This window comes from Pleurodeles waltl, chromosome 10, assembly GCF_031143425.1.
Source record: "Pleurodeles waltl isolate 20211129_DDA chromosome 10, aPleWal1.hap1.20221129, whole genome shotgun sequence".
NCBI lineage: Eukaryota > Metazoa > Chordata > Amphibia > Caudata > Salamandridae > Pleurodeles > Pleurodeles waltl.
The window spans coordinates 599,731,253-599,756,341 of record NC_090449.1 but is presented as its reverse complement, the minus strand read 5'-3'; the positions used below and the strand labels follow the sequence as shown (position 1 = coordinate 599,756,341).

The window sequence follows — 25,089 nt, the reverse complement described above, 5'->3', positions numbered from 1 at the left end:
TCCCTGGAGGCATTTGTAAACCAGAGCCAAGATCTTAAACTTAACTTTAGCTTTTACAGGCAACCAATGAATGGATTTCCACAGATTGGATATTGCAGCCATCTAGCTGAGACCAAAAATCAGGTGCATAGAATAAATAGTTTGCCGAACAAACGAACCAGCACCTTCACTGGCCCAGGCTGTCTTTCAAAATTGGTTGCACTGTGGATTCGTATCTGCCCCTCTGTTTACAAGAGAGGCACTGATTGAGGAAATGTACCAGACTGTCTGGTGGTTTTTCAGTTTGGCCTAAGAGGTGCTTTATCAACATTTATGGTTTTATTTTACAGGTACGAAATATTATTACCAAAGACCAATTACCAGTGATAGACGACTGTCATTATTTTCAATGTTTTACCTAGTTTGTTTAAATTACCGTGTGTAGAAGACATTTGGCGCATTTGTTGGATAAGATATTTCTATCAAGCTCTTAACTAGAAAAGCAGACCTGCCAACTTCAACAAAACTCTCACAGTGTTAGGAGGGGGCGGGCCTCAGAAGGGATGTGGCCTCATGCTGACAAGCTCCTATGTGGCACTTTTGCCCCACCCCAGCCCCAAACACTCTCCACTAAAAAAAAAAGAAAAAAAAACTTGCTGAGGCTGCAGCTGGTGTCCTGGCATGTTTTCACACCTATTAATGGACATCAGCAGTGATTTCTGCAACAGTTCACTCTACTCTGCCACTCCATTCTATGCCACTCCAATACACGACACTCTATGCCACTCCAATACACGACTCTATGCCACACCAGTCTACAACACTCCACTCCTATCGTCACCATTCCAATCTACAACACTCCATGCCATTCTCTCCCGCGTCACTAACTTTTAGCCAGCTGAACACCATTTCATTACACCATCAGATTCACGCTTGTATGCAGCATGGCCAAATCACATTGGCCAAGCCAATAGCTGTTGCATGGGGGAGAACTATTGGCGTTCCAATGCTTGCTCTGTTTCGTTTACCTGCTGCTGATGTACAGATTTCCCACCTAAGATTGTCAGGGCTGATGCTACGCTGGAAAGCTGTGCTCTTGATTCCCGAGGGTCAACAGTAGCTGTGTGTGAAATTCAGATCATTTACTTTTGCGTAATTCTGCAGAATTTAGAAAAATGTACATAAAATTCCATGTAATCAATCAAAATACAAATCCAGCATTTGCGCCTATATTTTAGCCTGAAATGCATTCCTGTCGACATTTTGATGCAACCATGCTTTTGGCACAAAAAAAGCACAAAAACACAAGCACGACAAATAGCAGCTGTTCGCTTTCTGGTTCTGGTTGTTTGCATTGCTACCTTGCTCTTACACTATTAATCCCCACAAATGGCACGCATTTACATGATGTTGCATAATAATGTAATTTCACATAACAAATGCAATGCAAAATTATGAGAGATTACACTGGTGTAATGGCAAGTTCGACTAGGTGTAGTCCACTGCTAGGCTGTGTGGAGGACCAGACAGATCTTCATAAAAAGGAGATGCCCTGTCGAGCCATGATTGGTGGGGAACCACTTGGGCAGGGTAACACATTAGTCATAAGCGACTATCTATCATTTACATTAATTGAACCCTCAGATTCTGGGCAGTGTAGTGCTGTAGTTGAGGGTTTGAATACACTGATCTTAAAGATGTGTTCTGAAGAGATTGTCTTCAAGTCTTTGCTGATAGTCTTTTACTGGGTGCAGTGTCACCCTCTGGGGGTTAAGCATAGGAAGTCCTGATATAGCCTTGCTTGTTCCATTGTTTTCTCCAGTAGAACATGTGCTTTGCTGCTTGTGTTTCTTTCACCTTCTGCTTGTTGAAGATTGACCATTGGGTAACATAAAAAGGTAGACTGGAGTGTAAGACTTTATGACTTCAGAGACCCCATAGTTGCGGCAGAGAACGCCGCATGTAAAAAGATAGGATAGGCCTGTCTTTTTATGTGCAGAATTCTTCATCCCACTGCGGAGTCTCTGCATTCGTAAACTTACTATTAACTCACTGTTTGTGAATACCAAAAAAAAGTAAACTTGCACAAAAGTATATGAATGTTTATCTTTTGTGAATAAGGCCTTTATTTTTTAGCCTCTGGTTTCAAACTCCTTCACATTTACAGAACACTTTAAAATGTTCAGTTTTACATTTTGCTTCTTTATATACACACACTGTGTTAATCTGTTGATTATATTTAATTCTCTAAGCAGTCACAAACTCCCTGAGTAGGCTTCTTAGGTCCTCTTTGGGTCCCTACCACAGGTAAAGAACCACTGCTGTAGAAAATTATTCTTGCTGATGTACTCACGTCAATGGGTGACATCTCCTTTCTCCTTGGTTTTCCCTGTGAATGGAAGATGGATGATGAGGAATTTGGTGAGGTCAGCTGGGTCCAGGTGTGAGTGTTTTCTTTAGCAAGGAAAAAATCTACCATTCTCAATGGTGTTCTGGGAATGATGCTTGTCTTTGGGATATATATGACAAAGGGGTGTCAGGGCCTCTTGGAATTATTTGTTAATGGAAGAAGAAAAGATATAGGGGGTTATTACAACTTTGGAGTAGGTGTTAATCCGTCCCAAAAGTGACGGTAAAGTGACGGATATACCACCAGCCGTATTACGAGTCCATTATATCCTATGGAACTCGTAATACGGCTGGTGGTATATCCGTCACTTTACCGTCACTTTTGGGACGGATTAACACCTCCTCCAAAGTTGTAATAACCCCCATTGTCTTTATAGGAGGTTGCCTTAAGAGACTACAGAATATTTGAGAAACTGATGAGTGAGACTGGATTGAAGAAGGACTATTTAGTTGTGAGCTGATGGGGGATGGCTGGAAGTGAGGGAGCCTGAATGTGGTAATGACGTTGGTCCTGATTATGTCAATCTTCTCATCTTTCTGTTGAAGGAAAAGGTTGATTGTGTTGTATTTAGCAGATATGTGATTTCTGGGAGGAACATGGTGCAGAATTTGACATCCTTGAAGAAAGCTTTGCTTCAGTGGCTTACCTTCCTGATGGCGGCTTTAAAGTTAGACTATTTAGCTGTGATGATGAGGGATCTGCATTTAGAGCGGACTGTTATTCGTAGGTTGAGGTCATTCTGAAGTTTGTTCTCCATTTCTTTTCCTGTTTTCCTAGCTCTAAATGAGCCTTGTGACAGTATGGATATGTATTTATCACAAATATGGTTCTAGGTAAGTAGACATTATTATTGCTACATACACTACAATAGATCGCGTCTTTAAATGTGATCGCAGCTTTACTCTCATTCACTCCTCGTGTGGTCTTTCTGCAATCTGGCTCATGCCGGATTAGAGGCTGCGCCTAGTATCCCTCTGGTTTACCGTTCGTGACTTGTGGGAACCAATGTAAGTGTAAAGCTGATGGGTGAATTATCATGTGTTTTTCAGGCTTAGTGTTTATAATGTAATCGTACTTTGATAGGTGAGCTTTCAGTGTGTCTGGCTTGAGAGTGCAGTTGTATGCCAGAGCTACGTTAACAGCTTCTCAAAATATGCATTGACTGTGCTTTGGCTCCAGCCAGAGATGTATTTCCCTCTTGCTGCACCTAGAGGAGTGTTTTTCTCACTGTTCATATTCTTGGCTGTTCGATGCATCATTCCTCCTTGCAAGATGGGATAGCTTTGCAGTGCATGAGGAATTATTTTGCTGCTCAAAAGTACACTGAATAGACAAACTTGTTCTTTATCTCATAAATGCATTGCAACATTTTGTCACCCCTGCTATCTGTTTTTTAATGTTTTAGACAGGAGTCGAAATACAAACTGATCTATTGATTTTTGCCAATGCTTGTTTAATTCCAGGGTTTTAATGAACTATACGTGTCTATCTATTTTAATTTGTTTTTTGAAAATATACTGCTTCGTTTAGTGAAAACAATAACAACACAATATGGTTTTTGCACATAGGCATATTAATGATAGCTCCATAAATAGAATTGGAGGCCCTTCTTCCTACCAAAACATGTTAACTTGAAAGAGAGATCAGTTATGACTCCCTTAAACAACATAAAGCACAACCAAGTACAGTATTGTCAGACTACTTTGATTGCTTCAAATATTAAAGTAATGTGTTTCTTCTATAACCATATGTGCATTTTCTTAGCGGTGTAACTGATGCAGTCACCAGATCCGCGGTGCTCAATTTACCGACCAGCGGAAGGATTGAACGCTAAATCTGTTTTTACCGATATTTGAACTCATGGCCACTAAAACACCACGTTTTGACAGTGGTGACTCTGCAGCTCACGGAGCTATTCTGCTTCATTGGAAGACCCAAAGCCATAAAGCGCCCCGAGATTCCAAAATCGCTGCGGGAATATTCAAATAGTGATTATAGTTTTTTGTTTACCATTATCCCAAGTCCTGTAGTTATCGTTTTTTCACGCCTGCGTGCATGTGAATTAGGTATAGAATAATTACAAGTTGTGCGTGTGTCCGTTTTTATTGATCTGGTCGTTTTCCGTCTAGTTGCGGTTTGCTAGACATTTCACCGTACAGCTGGGTATGTGACATTAGCTCTATGAGGCGACATAAAATGAAGGTAGTAAAGAAGGTTATTTTATCACATCACAGAGGTAACATTTTCAAGACCCGGAAGCCATCTAATGTGTCTCTCAACTGTTGATTTTCGCCTTTGCTTCTAAGCACACACGACAGACATAGTCTGTATATTCGGTTGCAGGTGCATGAAAACCATCCTGCTAGCCCAAAATATACGAAGCCAGACTTAGCCTTTTGGTAAAGACTTGTTATATTTTTACCTCGTTCTACAACCGTTGTTTACCCTCGCTCTGAAAGGGCTTCCTTCGTGAGGTGAAAGCAAAGTTGGAGAGCCTTTCTTGAACCCTTGAATGTAGCTGCTGTGTGTGCTTTTTGTGTGTGGGTGGTGGGACTCTGGCCTACCCACAGCATTACTATGTTCATGTTGTTCTCCGCAGAGCTTCAAAGGTAGCTGTGTCAGACAAAAGAGGCCTGACTAGGAGATGTAAATCACTCGACTTTCCCAAACTTTGAACTTCGTACTTATAAGGTCCCATTCGTTTGCACAAATAGATATCCCACTTCTATAAATACAACTGTGAGTGAGGGGCACCGCAAGCTTAATGTCACAAGCCACGTGCTATTCAAGTAAAGATGGGTGCGTTAACACACTCGGTGGCCTGGGGGCCTATGTACCTGAAGCTTTGATCAAGAACTCTACCACTTTTAATCATACCCTCTTACTGAGAATAAGCAGTGGTGGAAGATCCTTCCCAATATACATTTCTAAATTATGGAATTCCCACTCCAATAAATAAGGATGATCAGCTACCAGCTAGACTGTATTAAAAAATAGGAGCCAGTGTACAAATCCATTTAGGGGCTACAAACTCTCTGATATGGTAAATGACAGATTTGTGGCTGCTGAATTTGTTTTTATTGTGCACTAAACCCATATTGTGATACATTAAATGGTTATTGAAAGAATGGGTTTAGAAATGCATAATGATTTATAACTTGTGAGGGCCATTTTTAGGGCATCCCTTCCAAACTGCAATTTGCAATGTATAAGTGGTTTGCGACTGCAGCTTCAGGTTATCAACTCCTCAAACGAGATACCAGTACATTAGCAAAAAGAAGGGGACCCCCCTGCATCATCTATGCACCCCGCTGCAGATGTGTGATACCCATCACCCCCTGAATTCTTTGCAACCACAGCAGCGGCTGTGCCTTCTCTTACATCGCCACGACACCTGGAACGACTTGCTGCTCCACCCGCGAACAGTACTCTCCCTGGCGGCTTTCAGGAAAAAGATCAAGACCTGTCTCTTCGATGGAGACCTTGCACCGCAGTGCCCAGATACCCCCATGGGTGACAGTGCTGAACTCTACAAATACTGATTGATTGATCACACTCGCCATAAAAAAAAATGTATGAAGTCAACCCTGCCCACTCCATAAAGTCAATGAAACTTGTTATCCTTGCTGCTCTTTTTGTGATGTGAAAGGAATACAGAGAGCATTTCCTTATCCCTTGACACTAGCTACTAAGTTTTTTTCAAATAGTCAGGTGACTCGGGCCTACCTACCTATTTACCAGCTTCGTGTTGTGCACCGTAAGAGTGCTGGAAATTAAATGATTCAGGCTCTGATTAAGATTGCCCTGAAAGACCTGATAAAATAACACTACCTGAAGTTCGGAAGTTATTAGTCCGATAAATTGCTCCTATTCAGGGTTTTGGGGGGAGAACATGAGTTTTGGTGTTACCATTGGCTTTCTCCTCTGAAATTCAGACAGGTTTGACCTGCCGAAATTTAAGGAAGGGTGCAGCCTTTAGAGGATGCAGGGATGGGAAAACTCTATCGACTATAGACCCCAGGGCATTAGTGGATATTTCCAACTAAATATTGTTTTTTTTGCCTGTATGCGTGCGCCCATATCACATTTTCCCTCTTAGATTGTAATTGTAAAACAAAAAGAACGTATTCCGAGATACACCACATAAGCATTGCTTTGATTCATGGTTTCGCTAAAAAAAATCTTAACAAGCTTTAATACAAAATGCAAGGATCTGTCTTTTAATAGGCCGCACCCTATATTTATGTTCGGAGCTTAAGCAGAATATGTAACCATTTTTTTGCTTTCACGTGGTTATAAACTCAAGATCCATCCAGTGTCATGATGTAAAGGCACTGGCGCCCATTTTGTTGCTTCAATAGTTCCAAACACAGCCTCCCGCCAGTGACAGTATGTAAACTAATGGCGATGTAAGCATTGCCACTTGATAATCACTTCAAAGGAAGTTTTGACCTTCATTAGAATCAGCAAGACAACTCCTGAGTGTCGAAATCTGCCATCGGACAAATAGTTTTCTAGAGGACAAAAGTGCCAAAAATGCTGGTGGTACTAACTCGGAGAGGCAACGAGCGCCATGCGGAATTATATCACAGAAAGTGATGTCAGGAGGAAGTTACCTTTCAGTCTTCTAATATCCTTCGCTTAAAAGCGAATGGGCTACTTTTCGTCCCCTGCTTGCCCAGCCACCTCATGTGATAGCCACCTGCTCAATCAAGGAGAAGCTTGCAGGCTCGCAGGTGCTTCTCAGCACTTTGGTGCTACACCAAGGATGGGATCAGCGGTGCATGCACATTCAGAGCTTTTTAAAAGAAGATGGTAAGTGTGTGCCTGACTTGACATGGCACTGGCAAGTTGCTCCATATCACGCGCGAAACCTTCTCCTGGCTTTTTAGGCAACGCCACTCTGCCATTTGGAGTATTGAGACGCCAATGGCATAGTTAAAAGCAGAACACAACATGCTGTTGGCTTAAGTCAGGAAGGGTTCACAGTGCATTCTTGGCACCTCGTAGTTGTTGCTAAATACAGTGGAGTTTGTGATTGTATTCCCTTTTTTCCTCCCCTTCTCCCAATTGTAATGTGTTAATATTTTGGGGTAAAAAAGTACTTTGATATGAGAGGTGAAACATTTCTATGAAAAAAGACCCTATTCGCTGACCCCAAACTGGCCCTGCACTTCAACTATATTTGTTGGACAAAAAAGTCATCCTTTTAGTGTAATATGACTTTAATATTTATGACAATAGGGCAAAGGTAATCAGGCAAATGGAGACGAATGCTTGCAATACAGTGCCAAGAGTCACACAGTGATACTTCCCTGAAAAGAAAACGAGGTGCTAAACACACACTCAGTACCTAGAACAATTAGAATGAAAGTGGGGCCTGGGTCGTAGCATACAGCACTACCGGAAGAGCACACTGTTCCTGTGACTAGGCAGTGCAACAGCAAGAAAAACATATCAGAAGAGACACGACAAAACAAACCCAGTGCGTTGGCATTGTCAGAGATGCCATTTTGAAGCCTCACAGTAAATGGCACACCTCTCAGATTTGGTTTGTGAGCTAAGGGGAACGGAGCCCGCTCCCTAAAATTAGCAGAAAGACTCTGTCCAACCACATCCCCCCCCCCCCCAAATGCCTTGGTTTTGGTTTTGATAAGGAATGATGTGCGCCAACCATATGGCATCAGGCTACATAGAACATTTTGTTGGATTTGGTGCTGTTTGCTCCTGTTTTTGTCTGTAATTAGCTTTAGGGACATTGTTTTAATTTTGAATGACTCAGTTAAAAAGTAAAGATATTTTAATACTGTGCAGCATACCACACGTCTGCCATTTCTAAGCGGTGCAAAAAAGTAGGTATTTATATTACCTAATTTACTCAATTTAATGATGTTGGGGAGATGATCGGGCCCAAAGAGTGAACAAACCACAAACTCGTTGTTAAGGGGTAAAAGGCCGCTTTAATAGAACAGGTCTGGCAATATAAACGCCTTGGCATAAAGCCTTACAAAACTACATAACCTCACTAATACATAACTTTCCTCCTATCCCCTCCCCCTCCCTCTAAAGAACCCATTCAACCTACCCCTTATGCCAACCACCTTGACCTGACCTACCCCTTACCCATCCCTTCTAAAATTCCCCTTGCCTTGTGTAAATTCCCTGTCCACTGATCTTTATATCGATCCCCTTCCCCACCCGAAATGCTTCTTGACCAGAAACCCCCCGCAGCCAGACCTGACTACCAGCGGCAAAATAATAAAACCACCCAAACCCCCCTGACATACATACACAATAATGAACCATTAACCAAAACAAACCCAGACCTGTCCTGTCAAAGCTGAAACTTATTAATGCTCAACCTACAACGCCTAACTAATTTCAAATCACCTCCAACCAAAAAACACCAAACAGAAAGGGGATACGAAAACAAAAAATTCCACCAGAAACAAGAATCAATGCATGGGAGGGCGGGAGGGCACGAAGACAAACACGCCTACTGGGTGTGACGACGGCCAAAGAGGCCGCCCACACCCTGCCCCTGTCCTTTATCCTCCCACCAACAACCCGCCCCTTCCTGCACTGACCACCAATCCCCAACTCATCAGTGGCCTGTACCACTCTGGCCCGAAAAGCCCGGGGGGAGACCGGGCAAGCCCTCTGCTCCCCCCGATCCCCCATCGGGCCCAAAGAGTGAACAAACCACAAACTTGTTGTTAAGGGGTAAAAGGCCGCTTTAATAGAACAGGTCTGGCAATATAAACACCTTGGCATAAAGCCTTACAAAACTACATAACCTCACTAATACATAACTTTCCTCCTATCCCCTCCCCCTCCCTCTAAAGAACCCATTCAACCTACCCCTTATGCCAACCACCTTGACTTGACCTACCCCTTACCCATCCCTTCTAAAATTCCCCTTGCCTTGTGTAAATTCCCTGTCCACTGATCTTTATATCGATCCCCTTCCCCACCCGAAATGCTTCTTGACCAGAAACCCCCCGCCACACAGGAAAACCCGGTAGGTGTTTTCCTGCCCCACCCGACCCCATCTATCTATCCCATAGCTTAACCCCCAACATGTCCGCAATCATCATTCGTAACTCAAACAAATAAATCTCATTACCCAAAAAGGATAAATGAACCCCATCCTGACGGAAAAAACCTACATCTGAACCGCTAATATTGTCATGACTCAGCACAGAAAAACCTTGAACTCGACAAAAAGACCTCATTTCCCTATTCACCTTCTTTCATTGTTTCTCTATGCCTTGAAAAGAATGAGCCCCCCTCCAGACCCTCCGAGGTACCAGTCCCGTCCAGACAATGTGTGTCCCTGACCACTTCTCCTTAATGCGTAGCAAATCTAACTTCATCGCCTTCAGTAAACCTATACCCGAAAGGGAAACCAAATCATTTTCACCCAGATGAATAACCAATAAATCAGGGCAAACTCCTTGCCGAATCCTTTGTGAAAGAACATATGAAAGCTCTCCCCACCTCATTCCATTCTTACCCACCCAACTAACTTTAACCCTCACACCATCCAAACCCAATTGTCGCCCAAAATGCCTCGTCGCAGCCTGCTTCTCAGCCCAGCGAATGAATGAGTGTCCGACGATCCACACCGTACATACTCCGTCTGGACCCCCAACACAACCTATGAAGCAAAAAAGATGTTAAAATTATGCCTCACCTGCACTATAACCCACCCCAAATGAAAGCACCCGAAACTGACAGCTAGAACAGTAGGAAAAAAGCAGATAGTTAAAAGGAGCAAAAGAACAGATTTGAAAAGAACCCCTTTACCATGAAAGATCACCCTATGATCATTTATCTGCTCTAATATAACGTTTAAAACACTGCGACCTCCACCTACCCAAGTTCTGGATTACTTGATCACTCCTCCCCAGTCTCCTGGCTTCTGTTGCCACGCCAATCCTAAACGAATGGGTCCCGTATAATCCTGGATCCAAACCCAACCGCCTCAAGCAAATTTTTAAAACCGCCAATACCTGAGATGCCGATAAAGCAGAACCATCTTGATGTAAAAATACAAACCTTGCAGACTCTGGCAACTTACCTGCAAATATGAACCACAACCTAACCGGACAATCTTGAGAGCCTGTACGCCGTAAAACAACCTCCTGACCCCTGCCCAACTGATCCCCTTTAGTTTTACCCAACCAAACAACAACATCCCCTCCACTTACCTGTACATTGGAAAGTAATAAACCTTTCCTCCCCTTTAAACCTAACAACTCTGAAATACGAAACGCTCCATGAAAGAGCCAAGCCATGCATAAAGATAACAAACCCACCTCCCATTCTGAAAAACAAACAACCTCCAGTGCCCGTAAAATGGCCCGCAATAAATGTGACGTGATTGGCCTCCTTCTATCCCACCTTGCACCCCCCGACCTGGCCCAACCCGCTAAGATCCGCCTGCAAATCTCCCCTTCCACTGGGTCATAACCCCAAAAATACTTACCGTAAAATGATATCCCCGCCAGCTTACCTGCAATTGTAACAGCAGACAAACCTTTATCAATCAGATGCATAATGAAGCGAACCGCCATATCCCATCTCCTAATGACGACGTCACCCCCCCCAAATACTTTTACTGCTCCTGCTTCCAAGAATTCCAACCAGGCCTGACCATAACTCTTCCTTGTAGATGGGGCTATAGACCGCTGTACCAGCTCCAACAATCTTAGTCTCCTAAAGCCCACAAATCCCCCGGTACCAGCGTTTTCTCCATATCCGCTCCCGGTGCTAGACCACGGAACCTCTGCCACTGAAAACGAGATAGGGCATCAGCAATATCATTATTGATTCCAGGGATGTACTTAGCCTTGAACAGAACATTGAATTTTAAGCAATGCAACAAGAAAATACGCAGCAATTTCAACACCTTAACATCCTTCACCTTTTGCGAATTCACCAAAGCTACCACTGTCTGATTGTCCACATTAAACACCACATTCCGATTAGCCAAGTGGGAACCCCAGACTACCAACGCCACCACTAATGGAAAAAATTCCAGAAAGGCAATGCTATGCCTTGCTTCTTTCCATTTGTCTGGCCAAGCCTCCGCCATCCAATGACCATCCCAAAACAGCCCGAAACCATGGGCTCCAGATGCATCAGAAAACAACTCCACCTGCCAAAACCAATCCGAGTCATCCACCAACATAGACACTCCATTAAACTCCTGCAAAAAACAAATCCACATTTTCAGATCCTCCCTCACCTGAGCCTTGATCCTAATGTGATGATGCGGTAACGTCGCACCCCTCATTGCAAAACCAAGCCTCCTACAAAAGGCTCTTCCCACTCTGACCACCTTACGAGCGAAATTCAAATGTCCCAGTAATTCCTGAGCTCGCCGCAACTCCAACTTATGTCTTTTTACCGTGTCCTCCAAAAGCAAAATCAACTGCCTCACTTTGTCCTGAGGTAACCTCACCTCCATCCTCAACGAATCAGCTCAATGCCAAGAAAGCTAATACATGTCAAAGGGCCTTCCGTCTTCTCCTTTGCCAGTGGAACCCCAAATTCAAACATCAAGTCCTCAAAATCCAACAAAGCCCTGCCACATGAACCTGTTCCTGCCGCCCCCACAAAGAAAAAATCATCTAAGTAATATGTCGCCAACCTGTCCCCTCTCTTGTACTGGAAACACCACTGCAAAAACGTGCTGAACATTTCGAACAAGGAACAAGAAACCGAACAACCCATTGGAAGCATGCGATCCACATAAATCGCACCCCCGAACTGAATCCCCAACAAAGAAAAATCTTCCGGATGAACAGGCAATAACCGAAACGCTGATTTAATGTCCGCTTTTGCCATCTCTGCCCCTCGCCCACACTTCCTCACCAAGGCAACAGCTTCATCCACTGACGCATAGTGCACAACAGTGTCCTCAACAGCGATAAAATCATTGACTGAACTCCCCGCTGGCCAAGACAAATGATGTATCAGCCTAAATTCACGTGTCTGTTTATTAGGAACCACGCCTAGGGGCGAAATCGTCAAGTTGGCCAAAGGCCACTCCAAAAAGGGGCCTACAATTCTTCCCAATTCCAATTCCTTGTCCAATTTTGCCTGAACCACCTCCGGATAAGTCCTTGCCGATTTCAAATTATTGGCCCACCTTCGCACTCTAGGACCTTGATAGCATAAACGGAAACCTTCAACAAAACCACTCCACAACACCTTCGCTTCGTCCCTTCGAGGATACCAACGTAGCCAATATGAAATAATCTCACACTTAATAGGCGTACGGCCCTTTTCCAACAACATGCTGAACCTGGCCTCTGCCCCTGTCGCCACCTCTATTTTGCTGTCCCTGCCATCCCCAGTGCATGCCTCCAAAACACTGAAAAGCTGGGTGCCTGCCTCCACAATGGAAGCAATCATGCTGAAATCTACAGGACTGCCTATTGCAGAAGCTGCTGTTAAATGCCCAGCAAGACCCATTCCCTTGCAACTGCCCACGCTGTCCAAAACCCACCCCAAATTGGGTGGGACGCCCCTGAAAGGGCTTATATTGTACTGGAAGACCACTTGCAGTGTGCGTAGTAGGAGCATACCTGTCCGTCCTTAACCACTGCATCCACAACTCATTATCTATTTACCCCCAAGCTTTGGATGGGTCCATCGCCTTCCTTGCACGAAATTCCTCGTCGTACCGGAACCACCCAAATCCCCCATAATCCATTTGGGCCCGCCGCACCACATCCATATATTTAAACAAAGCAATACACGAATCCTTGTGTTTTTCACAATAAACGCTTGCATAAATCAGAAAGGCTGATGTCCAATTTTCAATATTTGTAGGAACTTTAGGTCTCCTGGCCAACTCCCATTCCTCTTCCTTTGACCCTTCCTTCGCTTGCACCTCTCTATGCAATAGCTTAAACACATCCACAAATTCACCTTTCCAAATCTTATCTTTTAAATTCTGAGTGAGATGCGCCCCCAAAGGCATCGCCACTCCCATGTACGGCAATTTTTTACCTCTTCCCGAAACATCAGCACTTAGTACACCCCCTTCCTTTACTGACTCCTGCAATACCTTTAACTCATCATCTTTCGGCACAACCCCCGTCACCTCTGACTTACCTGCCCCATCCACAGTAATGCAATCCACCTGCACAGAAGCGTCCACCCCGCCCGCACCACATACTGCCCCCCCATAACCGCCAACAATTCGACCCAGACCCATCCCAATCTCACCTCTAGGTAAATTCCCAGGCGTACTGCGACGATTTTTAGATTGATCGCCCTGGACCACATCTGGAACCGTTGGCTGCAAAACCGGTACCACTACCCTTGCATTCTGGACTTCATCGTCATCTTCGTAGTCAAGCAGAGTTTCTTATTGCCTTCCAAAACTTGCACCAGCGCCCCAGCTGGTGGAAGGCTGTTCATCCTCCAAAACTGAGCCTGCACTGTGACCCAGCGAACAACGAGCACCTGCTTCCCTCGTTGTCGGGTAAACCGCTCCGGAATTTACCCTCCCTTCTTTCCGGTGTACCAAAGGCGCCCTGGCCTTAACCGGGACACTCTGCCCACCAGCATGCCGCCCGGCATCCTGATGCACCGCCATCTCGCTCAGCCTGCCCTGAAACCGAGGAGCGTCACACCCAGTGCTAAAACCCTGCAAACCTGGCTGCCACCTGTTCGCCAAAACGCCAACCTCGCCCCTACCAGTACTCCTACCAGCCTGACCACTACCTAAGCCCCTCTAGTCATCGCACCTTCCAAGTCTGCACAAACCAATAGTTCACTGACTTCCAAAACGTTAGAATCTCTAACATTAGCACCATGACTCTCTACACACCACTCCTTTCCAAAGCCTGTCCCTCTTTGCCCAACTGCACCACTTCCCATCTCAACATCACACTCATCCAGTAAACCCATATCTTCTGGAATATACCCAAAACCACCCTGACCATCCAGTTCCTCATCGGAAATCACAATTACCTCCTCCTCACGCTCTCCACACTCCTAAAAAATTCTTGCATCTACCGCCTGCCCTTTGCCTAATCGACTTCCAATAAAAATAAACTTCTCGCTGGGCGCCGCCATTTTGTTTGCGGCTCCCAAGGTTCTTTCCTTCAAAATGGCCGCCTCGCGTTCCCCCGCGCTTTTGCGCGGCAATTGGGCTTGTTTCCGCCCCGCCCACCTCTTAACTGGCCTGCATGACGCGCGCTCGCAAGCCGCGCCCCCTGTCTCTCTCCACCCGTCATCGCGCCCACGCGGCCAACCCCCCTCCCTCCTGCTGCTACTCTCCTTGCGAGGGAGACGCCCGAACGCCTCAGCAGCCGGCCCGCACCCCGTCAACGAGACACACTAGCTTCCTCCGACCCTAAAGCGGACACCAACACCTCTTGGGGCTGAACAGGTGAGCGCGCGACTTTCCGTCCTTCCGCGCTCTTCGTTTTCAATTTTTTTGCTTTTCCTAAAGGAGAAGAGCACGCCGCTACGGCAGCGCTCACCCCTTGCGCCGATAACCTCCTCGGCCTTTTTAAACCTACCCACGCCTCCTCCAATACACCTTCTTTAATTAAATCTTCCCTACCCTCATCCCTCAACGTTTTTAGGGCCTGCACCACCTTGTTCAACTCCATATTTACTTCAAAACTCCTTATTCTCCTGACAATAACCAATACTCCAAAATGCCCTCTACTAGTGTAAGCGTAATTATTAACGACAAGCTCCGCCTCAAAAAAAAAAAAACGCCTCCAAACAGTAATACAAAATCCTACCACAATTCTACAATAAATTCCCAAGCACGAAGACAAACACGCCTACTGGGTGTGACGACGGCCAAAGAGGCCGCCCACACCCTGCCCCTGTCCTTTATCCTCCCACCAACAACCCGCCCCTTCCTGCACTGACCACCAATCCCCAACTCATCAGTGGCCTGTACCACTCCGGCCCGAAAAGCCCGGGGGGAGACCGGGCAAGCCCTCTGCTCCCCCCAAGCCCCCAATGTGTGAGTAATCCTTGCTGGAACTTTTCACCTGTAGATCAATTGATCTGTAGATGGTGAGTGTTAAATACACTGAGCCATCGTCCTGGCATCTGCATATTGAAGTAATATGAGCATAATAAAACCTGTAGTAATAAGAACTTCATAAAAAAGCATTGGCGAAACCATTAGATATGGGTTTATTGTTAAAATGCATGCAGACCGACACACAATAAGCAAACGAACAGGAGTGAACAGAGAGCAGTTAAAAAGTAGTCCTTCATTCAGTTCACTGCAAGCTCTTAAGGCGTGGCGAAAGGATACATTCAAACACCCAATAGCATTATGTGAGTTATGAAAACTCCACCTGGTTGAGCTAAGACACCAGTGTCACAGTTTAAAGCCCGTAGCTGAAGGAGGCTGGAAATTAGTGGTTCAAAGGGGTCAACCCCAAAGTTCTCCCTATCGCTATTGTTAGCAGTAGGCCTGTTTGACAGCTGCACTATCAAACGACAGATATGAAAGGGGAAAATGGCACAAAGTGTCTGATTTAAGATTAAAACGTGCAAAGTTTCCCAAAGTAAATTACTGCCAACTTTTTCTCCCTCCTTTTACTGCATCAAATCTCTTCGACTAAAAGTTTCGTATAATCTGACCTTTCAAGCACATTTTCTTCACTTGGTACTCTACACACCTTTTACGGGGCCACTGATAATGGGCCACTCTCATGCACCCGTCTTGTCCTATAATGTATTTTAACATTATATGCCAGTGTGATTGTTGGGAAAATCTGAAGCCTCACCCCACCAAATCCTACAAGCCAAGCTACGCCCCTGCCCCTCTCTCTGAAGCCTCCCTTTCCTCTTGTGGTTTGTGGAATAAAGTTGTTTCTTGTTCTATGTGGAAAGGGTGAAAATTCAGCAAAATTCGCACATTTCGGCCACGCTGAACAAAGTTTTGAATACTAAGTGATTTAATTCCACAAGCGAAAATGTTTCGCAGTTGGATTTTGCGTTTCAGTGACATGTTTTGCCCTCTGCCATTTGGAAATCAGTTGCTTTCCGTATGTAAATGGAGTTGGCGAGTAGATGAGAGCGCAAAGGCATGATGGCATGAACAAGAGTTGCCCTGTGATGACAACAAAACGTGGAGTGGTCGCTTTGAGAAACATCAGGTGAAAGGTACATGACTCCATTACTTGCCAAGATCGGTTGTTCGAGGAGGCTTAGTGGTCCATCAGTGCCATTAGGTTACTCCTTTAGGATACTCTCATGGGCAAGCTTGGAGTACCGAGTGCAGCCCTCCTGAAAACAGCCAGCAAAATCAAACACTATAAAGGAGAAGCGGAATCTATAAAGCAGTCATCTGACTGTGAAGTAAGTTCAAGGTGCGCTGCCTGGAAGCAAGTGCAATTAACGTCAGACAGGTGATAAGGGAAACGGGGCGTGGCGTTTCAAGAATAACAGGTAGTTGTGGCTTCTCAGAACGAGTTCAGGTGCATCTCATGCTTAGACGCGCGCGGCAGTAATACTCTGCTGGTTAACCCGCTCGACGGCTGTGCACATTATTTGAGGTGACCATGGACGGGAAGATATCTTATTTTTATTTAGTTATATATTTATTTATGTATGTTTTTTTGAAGATTTATATAGCTCAGACTTGGCCAAAGACAATAGACCTCTTTACATGAGCTCTAGATTACATACACAAAAATGTTTGCCACTTTTCTTACCTTCAATTTGTTTACGTTTTGTTCTATTGGAACAACCAGCAGGTGGTAGGTAAAAAAAGATTCACCTAGAATTGTCAAGATTATCCTTAGACTTGCTCCTATCATTGTATTCATATCGCGCTTACTACCCTTTACGATATATCATTCTGAAATTATTTTTGTAGCTCTCAAAAAATTTGAATTGCTTTCTTTATGTACTTGCTGTTGTAAATTTGAGTTATATATGTACATAGGCATCAAGTCCTTTGTTAGATTGTTTTCTTTCCACCATCAGGTTCGGCCGTGTTTCCTCTCCATCCGGTAGATCTCGGTTCAGTTCTATCTGAACTTCTCTCTTCTTTTCTATAAACATTGGTATAGTTCTCGATCAGGTATTCCATTCTCACATTCGATCGTAGGTCTGACCAACCCTGCCATCAACACACTCCTGAACCCAGTACCCCTTTTCTGCTCAGCCCTGGGTGACCAAATAAGACTCTATAAGAGACAGTTGAGGAATGCCTAGCAGGGTCAACTGGACACCCACCTGAAGTTTGCACAAGCCGTTTACATGCCACTAAATGGAAACCTCTTGCTTTTCCAAATTGTTCACTGCTAGGCCCAGATGTGTTTAGAGCCTGCTGATCTGCTTCATAATGGCCTGGTGGCAGCCATGTTGCTTTGGTGTAGCCCCTGACCTTCCCGTGTCACTTTGGCGTGTCCCGTTTGAAGAGCTGGGCATGTTTTCCACCTGAAGATATTGCTTTAACCTAAACTTCACTGTTGCTCATCTATAAGTTCAAGCTCACATCTAATAAGGAAAGGCTAAATAAGCAAAGCAAAGGTGCAGGCCACACAGTTGCAATTGCTGGACCCTCCTGTGAAAATGCTCTGTCTATAATTAGGCTACAGAGGCAAGAGTACTGCTGTGACCTTCCACATTAATGATGCCTGCTCACAGCAGTTGCCTTCCCACTACAATTCTAGTCTTTCCGAGTGTAAAATCTGAGACAACAGAAAGTGCTTCTTTCTCATTCTATGTCTTGCAAGGGCGTGGTTGGTCATTGCTACCAGACCATCAGACACATCACTGCATTGTGTTGTCTTAGTTATCACTAGCCCATGTTCGTTGCAGTGCAATCGAGGACCATACCCCAAAATGATACCTGCCCTGAAAAGGAGACTGACTAGATTTAGTAAGCCAGATGTTTCCATGTCATTGACAACTTCTAAGCCGTCTTTGTTTAAGGTTGCTATTGGATCAGGACTAACTAGACTCCATCATACAGTGAGTAGTTCCACAGCCTCAAACTCATGTTCCCAGCCAACACACATTATTTGTCACTAGTCTGTTTCTGCCACATGCACCTTCTCTCCCACATAAGGACCAAACAAAGGGTACGGTCCTTTGTGTGGGAGCCCTTTGATTAAACCTGCATGGCTCTCAGTACACCATTCCCGCTTTCCAACACCTCAGTTAGAGATGCGGGACTCTTGGCGCTGCATTCGGAAATCTATGAACTGGCTTCTCATCTGCCACAGGAGCGCTGAGTCTATACGTCAGAAGGCCCTCCCTATTAGGGGAGGCCTTCGATGCACATTTTAGTACCCAGAAGCGTTCAGTGAGTGTGTCTGCTTTCCCAACAGACTGTGTTTCTGAGACATTGTTATACTGATCTGCATAAGTCTGCTTCACATTTCCCTTGTCAGCTTTCTCACCTCTGCCTTATTTCTCATTGTTCTCAAATTTTCTCCTGTTTTTCTTACACTCAAGAAAAATCTTAAAAACAGTTGGTCATATATATGACAAAAATAATTGTATGTGAAACTCATCCTTTTACTATTACAAATGCAGTTCACCTACTTAAACCATGTTTGGTTAATGGTTGTTTCTGCTACTCAGTTCCTCTTTCTGCCATCCTCACCTGCTGAGCATAAACCGATTAATTTTAAATGTGTGGTTGTGTTAACAACTGTACAGCCTTGCTGGTTTTATACACCTGCTACCTTGGAGCCATAAACCTTTACCTGTGGTCACAGCTCCCTTGCCTTTTGGTGGTTAATGATTTAAGGCATGTTCTGTACATGTTTGTATTGGCTGAAATACAGTAAATTGATTTATCTCTGATTTATATGGATAGCAGCTAGGGAATAAGGCCAGCTCATTTTTCCCATGATTCAGCTCTGCCTTTTATAGAAAGCTAATGCAGAAGCACCTGACTAATTTGCTACGTCCAACATTCTGGTGGAAAAAGGTTGCGCCATGGCCGGCAATTGATCAAAATGCAAGAGGTAAAGGAAGTGACATCATGTACTTTAAGACTTTTGATGACTTCACAGGGTTGAAACCTTGTCCTAACCTTAGATCCGCTGTAGCCTATGATTTCCTGCGTCATGGCTAGAATAAGAGCAAGAAGTAGAACATACTGAAAGTTTATAGGGCTATAGGTGAAAAGTATAATTTCTGCTTCTCCCATTACTTTCTGAACCATGAGACCAGTGGTCGGAAGGGTAGTGACCTAGGTACCAGAGGGCATGCTATGGGGGCACCAAGAGCTACCTCCCAAAAATTGATAAATCGAATTGTAATTCATGTTTCCACCCATAAATCCATGTTGAATATTTATTGTAATATTGTTATGCAAATATAATCACATCAGAATCGCCTTCCATTTAAATAATAATATCTATACGTATTTGAATTCCGACAGAGAAGGTGGATGCATAGTTCCTCTGAGTGTTGAGCATTGCTTGAAAAGAGTATTGGGTGTATCATTTCAATATAACAATGTCAGACCCGCAGCCACCTAATATGAGTTCCTTCTTTGTTTTAACAGTCTGCATTGAGGATATTGAGGATGTGCGAACCGGTCATCAAACCGAAGGAATGCAGAAATTTGCCAAGGAGATCACAGACAATCAATGTTTTTCTATCATCTTCAAGGGTCAAAGGAAAAATCTGGATCTTGTTGCCAATTCTAAAGATGAGGCCAACCACTGGGCCAGCGGCCTTAAGAAAATCATCACAAATTCAAATTCACTGAGCCAGAAACAGAAGACTCAACAGTATCCTTCACTTTCTGGAAATAGTTACTCTAATATGAGTCAGTGTTTACTGTCATCTGTTTGATTTTCTTGTGTGGAGAACATGTGATTACGCAGGTTGACAGCAACAGGGTACAAAGGTTATAAAAGAGAAAATGTCGCAATAGAATTATGTGGTGGGGATCAAGTTGGTAAGGTGCAGGATCGACCCATTTTCCAGCATTTAGTAGCCTTTCTTAAATGTCAAACCTAATTTTGTAATTTATTTTTAGGGCTTCCGGTTCCATTGTGTTTTATTTTCGACATTTCTATCTGTATTTATTCGCATTGTTGCACATTTTACCTGTTTGCGACCATATTTTTATGTGTTTTGTGAAAAATTGAAGCCACAACTAATATATTTCTATGTTTATGTAACCCGTGAAGGTAAGCTACATTTACACGTGCGTTAGTGTTGTCAGAAGCAATATATAATGCGTCTTTCATACCTAATCGACATTTGAATACATTAGCCTTGTAGTATAAACAGACCCAAAGTTTTGAAAGCTTCATCTGTAAATCTTTAGCCTTATCTGTAAAAAGGTGTCTGTGTCATTGGTGAAATGTGTTGATACATAAGTCTCTCAGCATATTTATATATTAGCGTAGAAGTCATGATTGACATCATTAAGAACCACTCAAAAAAGACCCGTTCTCCATTTTTCCATATTTAAAAATAAATGCAGACATAAAAAAGGATGTTTCTCTGTCTGTATTTACCTGTAAAAATTAGTAAAAACAGGAAACTTGGAGACATATTCATATTCTAGACCTTAAATCAAAAGCCTATGCATTTTTAAGTGAAGTTTGCACACATTATCCATTCTTATGTTGTTTTAGAACATACATGAAATGACGAATTGTGTCAACAAAGCACACATAGGGGGTCATTCTGACCCTGGCGGTCATGGACCGCCAGGGCCAACGACCGCGGGAGCACCGCCAACAGGCTGGCGGTGCTCCCATGGCATTCTGACCGCTGCGGTACAGCCGCGGTCAGATATGGGAAACTGGCGGTGTACCGCCGGTTTCCCGCTGCCCAAGGGAATCCTCCATGGCGGCGCTGCAAGCAGCGCCGCCATGGGGATTCCGACCCCCTTACCGCCAGCCTTGTTCTGGCGGTTTTGACCGCCAGAACCTGGCTGGTGGTAACGGGTGTCGTGGGGCCCCTGGGGGCCCCTGCAGTGCCCATGCCAATGGCATGGGCACTGCAGGGGCCCCCTAACAGGGCCGCACCAAGATTTTCAGTGTCTGCCACGCAGACACTGAAAATCGCGACGGGTACAACTGCACCCGTCGCACCCCTTCCACTCCGCCGGCTCCATTCGGAGCCGGCATCCTCATGGAAGGGGGTTTCCCGCTGGGCTGGCGGGCGGCCTTCTGGCGGTCGCCCGCCAGCCCAGCGGGAAACTCAGAATTACTGCGGCGGTCTTTTGACCGCGCAGCGGTATACTGCCGGCGGGACTTTGGCGGGCGGCCTCCGCCGCCCGCCAAAGTCAGAATGACCCCCATAGTGAGCACAAGAAACATGGTTCGATGTGATCTCGTGGTGAATAAAGGAATGTGTGAGTAACTCCAATCTATCATATGTGTGTTCTTTGTGCACTGATGTTTCTCCTGTGCTACAATAAAATAGAAATGGTAAAAGACTGCACCTTTAAGAGCAGAATTGTGTGACTCAATGAACCTATCTCGAACAACATTCCACGTTTTTTATCAACCAGAAGGGAGAAGTGTAGAAGCTGACGCTTCTTACACGTTCTTTGGCATTTATGGTGTCACCACTGATTTCAAATCGACAGTGGCCACAAGATGTTGGCATTTCATTAGCAGACAGATCGTTTTTTATTTAATACCCTCCGTGTTTTGGAAGTTACTCAGGACATTGTCATGTTGCAGAAAGATGGTCTCTTCTATTTGGACTCTTAGGTTAGGCAAACAGTAGCATTTTGAGATGTTTACACACACAGAACAATCAATGGCAAGTAAGAGGGGTTGGCCTCTGGGGGGATTGGATGCAGGAACTCGCTAAAGGCCAGAGCCTGCGGCCAAGCTGCCTCTGTTCAGGGCCGAAAAGTAATGTAATAAGATATTACCTTATGTTTAAAAAAAAAAAACTTTGAAAAAAACAAAGGTTAATGTGGAGCTGTATGTGAGGAAAGTAGTAATATTTTAACTTATATTTAAAAAAAATTAACATTTACTGAAAAAAGCACTACAGTTTAAAAAACCAACACACTGAAATTTGCCAGTTATACATAACTGACATAAGTCTAATTTGCACCACTATAGATTTCAAATGTCATCAGTGATGTAATATGTGAGGTTATAAGCAGTCCATCACATCAGTACAAGTTATATTTACGATACTGCATCCACTGTATTGTCCTTCCATAATGTCACTGATGAGGTGATATGTTAAGTCACCAGTGATCTCAATTGTGATGTCATCTGCTATATCATGTGTGAGGAGCTGAGCAGTGCATTAGATGGATAGAGAGTACTTAATGTGAGCTAATTTGGAAGAGGCTAAGTTTTTAAACCCTGCTCTAACTGTTTCGTCATAGACAAATCTACATGGAACTTGACATGCCAAAATGTAGCTAGATGAATGGCAGTTGTTTTGGATATTTGTCATACAACACCAATGTTATTGACAAACTAATAAATGCTATTTCAATTGAAAGTTTATTTGAAGCATAACTATAGTTATGATTGCTAATTGTTAGAAATGGGGCCTCTAGTTGGCAGTGGTTTTCACTCTGTCTAAGTAGGGACCCTAATTTAAGTCAGGGTAAGAGAGACACACAGCTAAGATAATCCCTGCTCACTCCCTTGGGAGCTTGGCACAAGCAATCTGGCTTATCTCAGAGGCAATGTGTAAAGTATTTCTGTGTGCACGCACGTGCACACACACACACACACACACTAACACGGTGGAAACACTACAAAAGGAATCCACACCAGTTTAGAAAAGGTTTCAATGAGTCTTAATCCGTAGGAATCAATGGTTGTATCTTTTTAGTACTGAGTACTTGTGATGCGTCAAAGGCAAAGATGATGCGGGCCACAGGGGAGGCGAGGCACCGAAAAGCAAAGCGTTGTGCAGGTTCCTTACTGCACAGGGGAGTTGAGATGTCAATTCTTTCCTCACAGTAAAGGCGATGCATTGAATTCCAGACACAAAGCATCGGTTCCTTACTGTGGTGCGGGGTCGATGAGAAATTGATGCCCTGGGAATGATGCATGGAAAATCCAGGCGTGCTGTGTTGCTGGAGCCGCGGGGAAACAGGCGCTGCATTGATTCTGCAGCAGTGAGACAGGTGCTGCTTTGATTCTGCAGCCATGGGACAGGCATTGTTTCGATCCTCCATCCGCAGGACAGGCGCTGCACTGCGTTCATTTTTCTGCTGCGCCACATTGGTGCATGCATTTTCTCTTTGAGGTCACTAGCCTACACTTCTAAGGGCCCAGGTACTGGAGTTGGCACCAGTTGGCAAGTCAGAACTTCCAGCAGAAGAGCTCAGGCACTGGCAGTTGGAGTCTTTGATGTTGCTGAGACTTGATAACAGGAGCCAAGCTAAGTTTAAGCCGTTGGAGAACCATGGAAAGCAGGATGTAGAAAGCAAGGTCCAGTCCTTTCATTCACAGGACAGAAGTAGCAAGCAGCAGGTCAGCACAACAAAGCAACAGGCAAAGTGGCAGTTCCTCCTACGGCATCCAGCTCTTCTTCCTGCCAGAATGTCCTCAGTCCAGAAGTGTTCCAACTTTGTGGGGTCCGAGGTCCAGTACTTTTACCCATTTCTGCCTCTGAAGTAGGCAAACTTCAAAGAAAAGTCTTTGTAGAGCACAAGACCCTTCCTTTCCTGCCCTGGCCCCAGACACACTCCAAGGGATTGGAGAGTTCTTTGTGTAAGGACAGCAACATGCCTATTCAGGTGCAAGTGTCAGCACCTTCCACACAGTGCTTAATTTGTAAATAAAATTGTGCCAGTGCCCAAAGCCCTCTCCTTAAACATGCGGCTGCTGTAATTAAATGTGGAAACACGGAATACGGAGGCAGCGTAATCCTGAAGCCATTTCAGGCCTCTTCAATCCACATAAAGCCACTCCCTGTCCCTTCAGCTCACTCTAGCAGCTTTCTACTTTCTCCCTTTGTGACAGTTTTTTGTTTTTTCTCTTCCTCCATCTTCCCATATGTGTCTTTTGCTCGCAGAAAATGATTGAGGCAGAAGAATAAGCCCCGGCCCTCAAAAATAAGTGTCGGTGCTCAGCACCAGAAACAACAAGCACAAATTAAGCACTGCTTCCACCACTCTAGCTCAGGAAACCCCATCACGTTAAGCAGGCATACCTCAGCTGCATTTGTCTAGAGTGAATTCACAAACAGCCAAACTGTCATCCTAAGACACCGAACGGATAAGCTAGAAAATGCCCTCTTTCTAAAAGTGGCAATTAAAAACAACTTCATCAAAAGGTGTATTTTTAATTTGAGAGTTCAGAGACACCCAAACGTCACATCTCTATCTGCTCCCAATGGGACATCACACTTAAAAAATATTTCAAGGCAATCCCCATGTTACCCTACGGGAGAAATAGTCCTTGCAATAGTGAAAACCGAGCAGCATTTCACAGTATTGGCAGTATTTCACTATCAGTACATGTACAACACATCAGTACATGTCCTACCTTTTAAATACACCGAACTCTCCCCATGGAGCTGCCTTGAGCCTACCTTAGGGTTGACTTACATGTAGTAAAAGGGAAGGTTTGGGTCCGGCAAGTGAGTGCACTTGCCAGGTTGAGCTGGCAGTTCAAAACTGCACGCACAGACACTGCAGTGGCAGGTCTGACACATGTTTATAGGGCTACTCATGTTGATAGCTCAATCAGTGCTGCAGGCCTGCTAGTAGAATTTGA

At 44.4% G+C, this 25,089-nt stretch overlaps 1 protein-coding gene across 2 annotated transcripts in view; it reads left to right on the top strand.

The window, feature by feature from the left end:
• Positions 1–25,089, top strand: part of PLCD1 (phospholipase C delta 1) — a 325,967-nt gene that overhangs the window by 113,115 nt on the left and 187,763 nt on the right. For both annotated transcript variants that reach the window (XM_069211057.1, XM_069211056.1), the window contains exon 3: positions 19,923–20,151. In XM_069211057.1, coding sequence (XP_069067158.1) covers positions 19,923–20,151 — 229 coding nt within the window. The remainder of the gene's footprint in view (positions 1–19,922; positions 20,152–25,089) is intronic.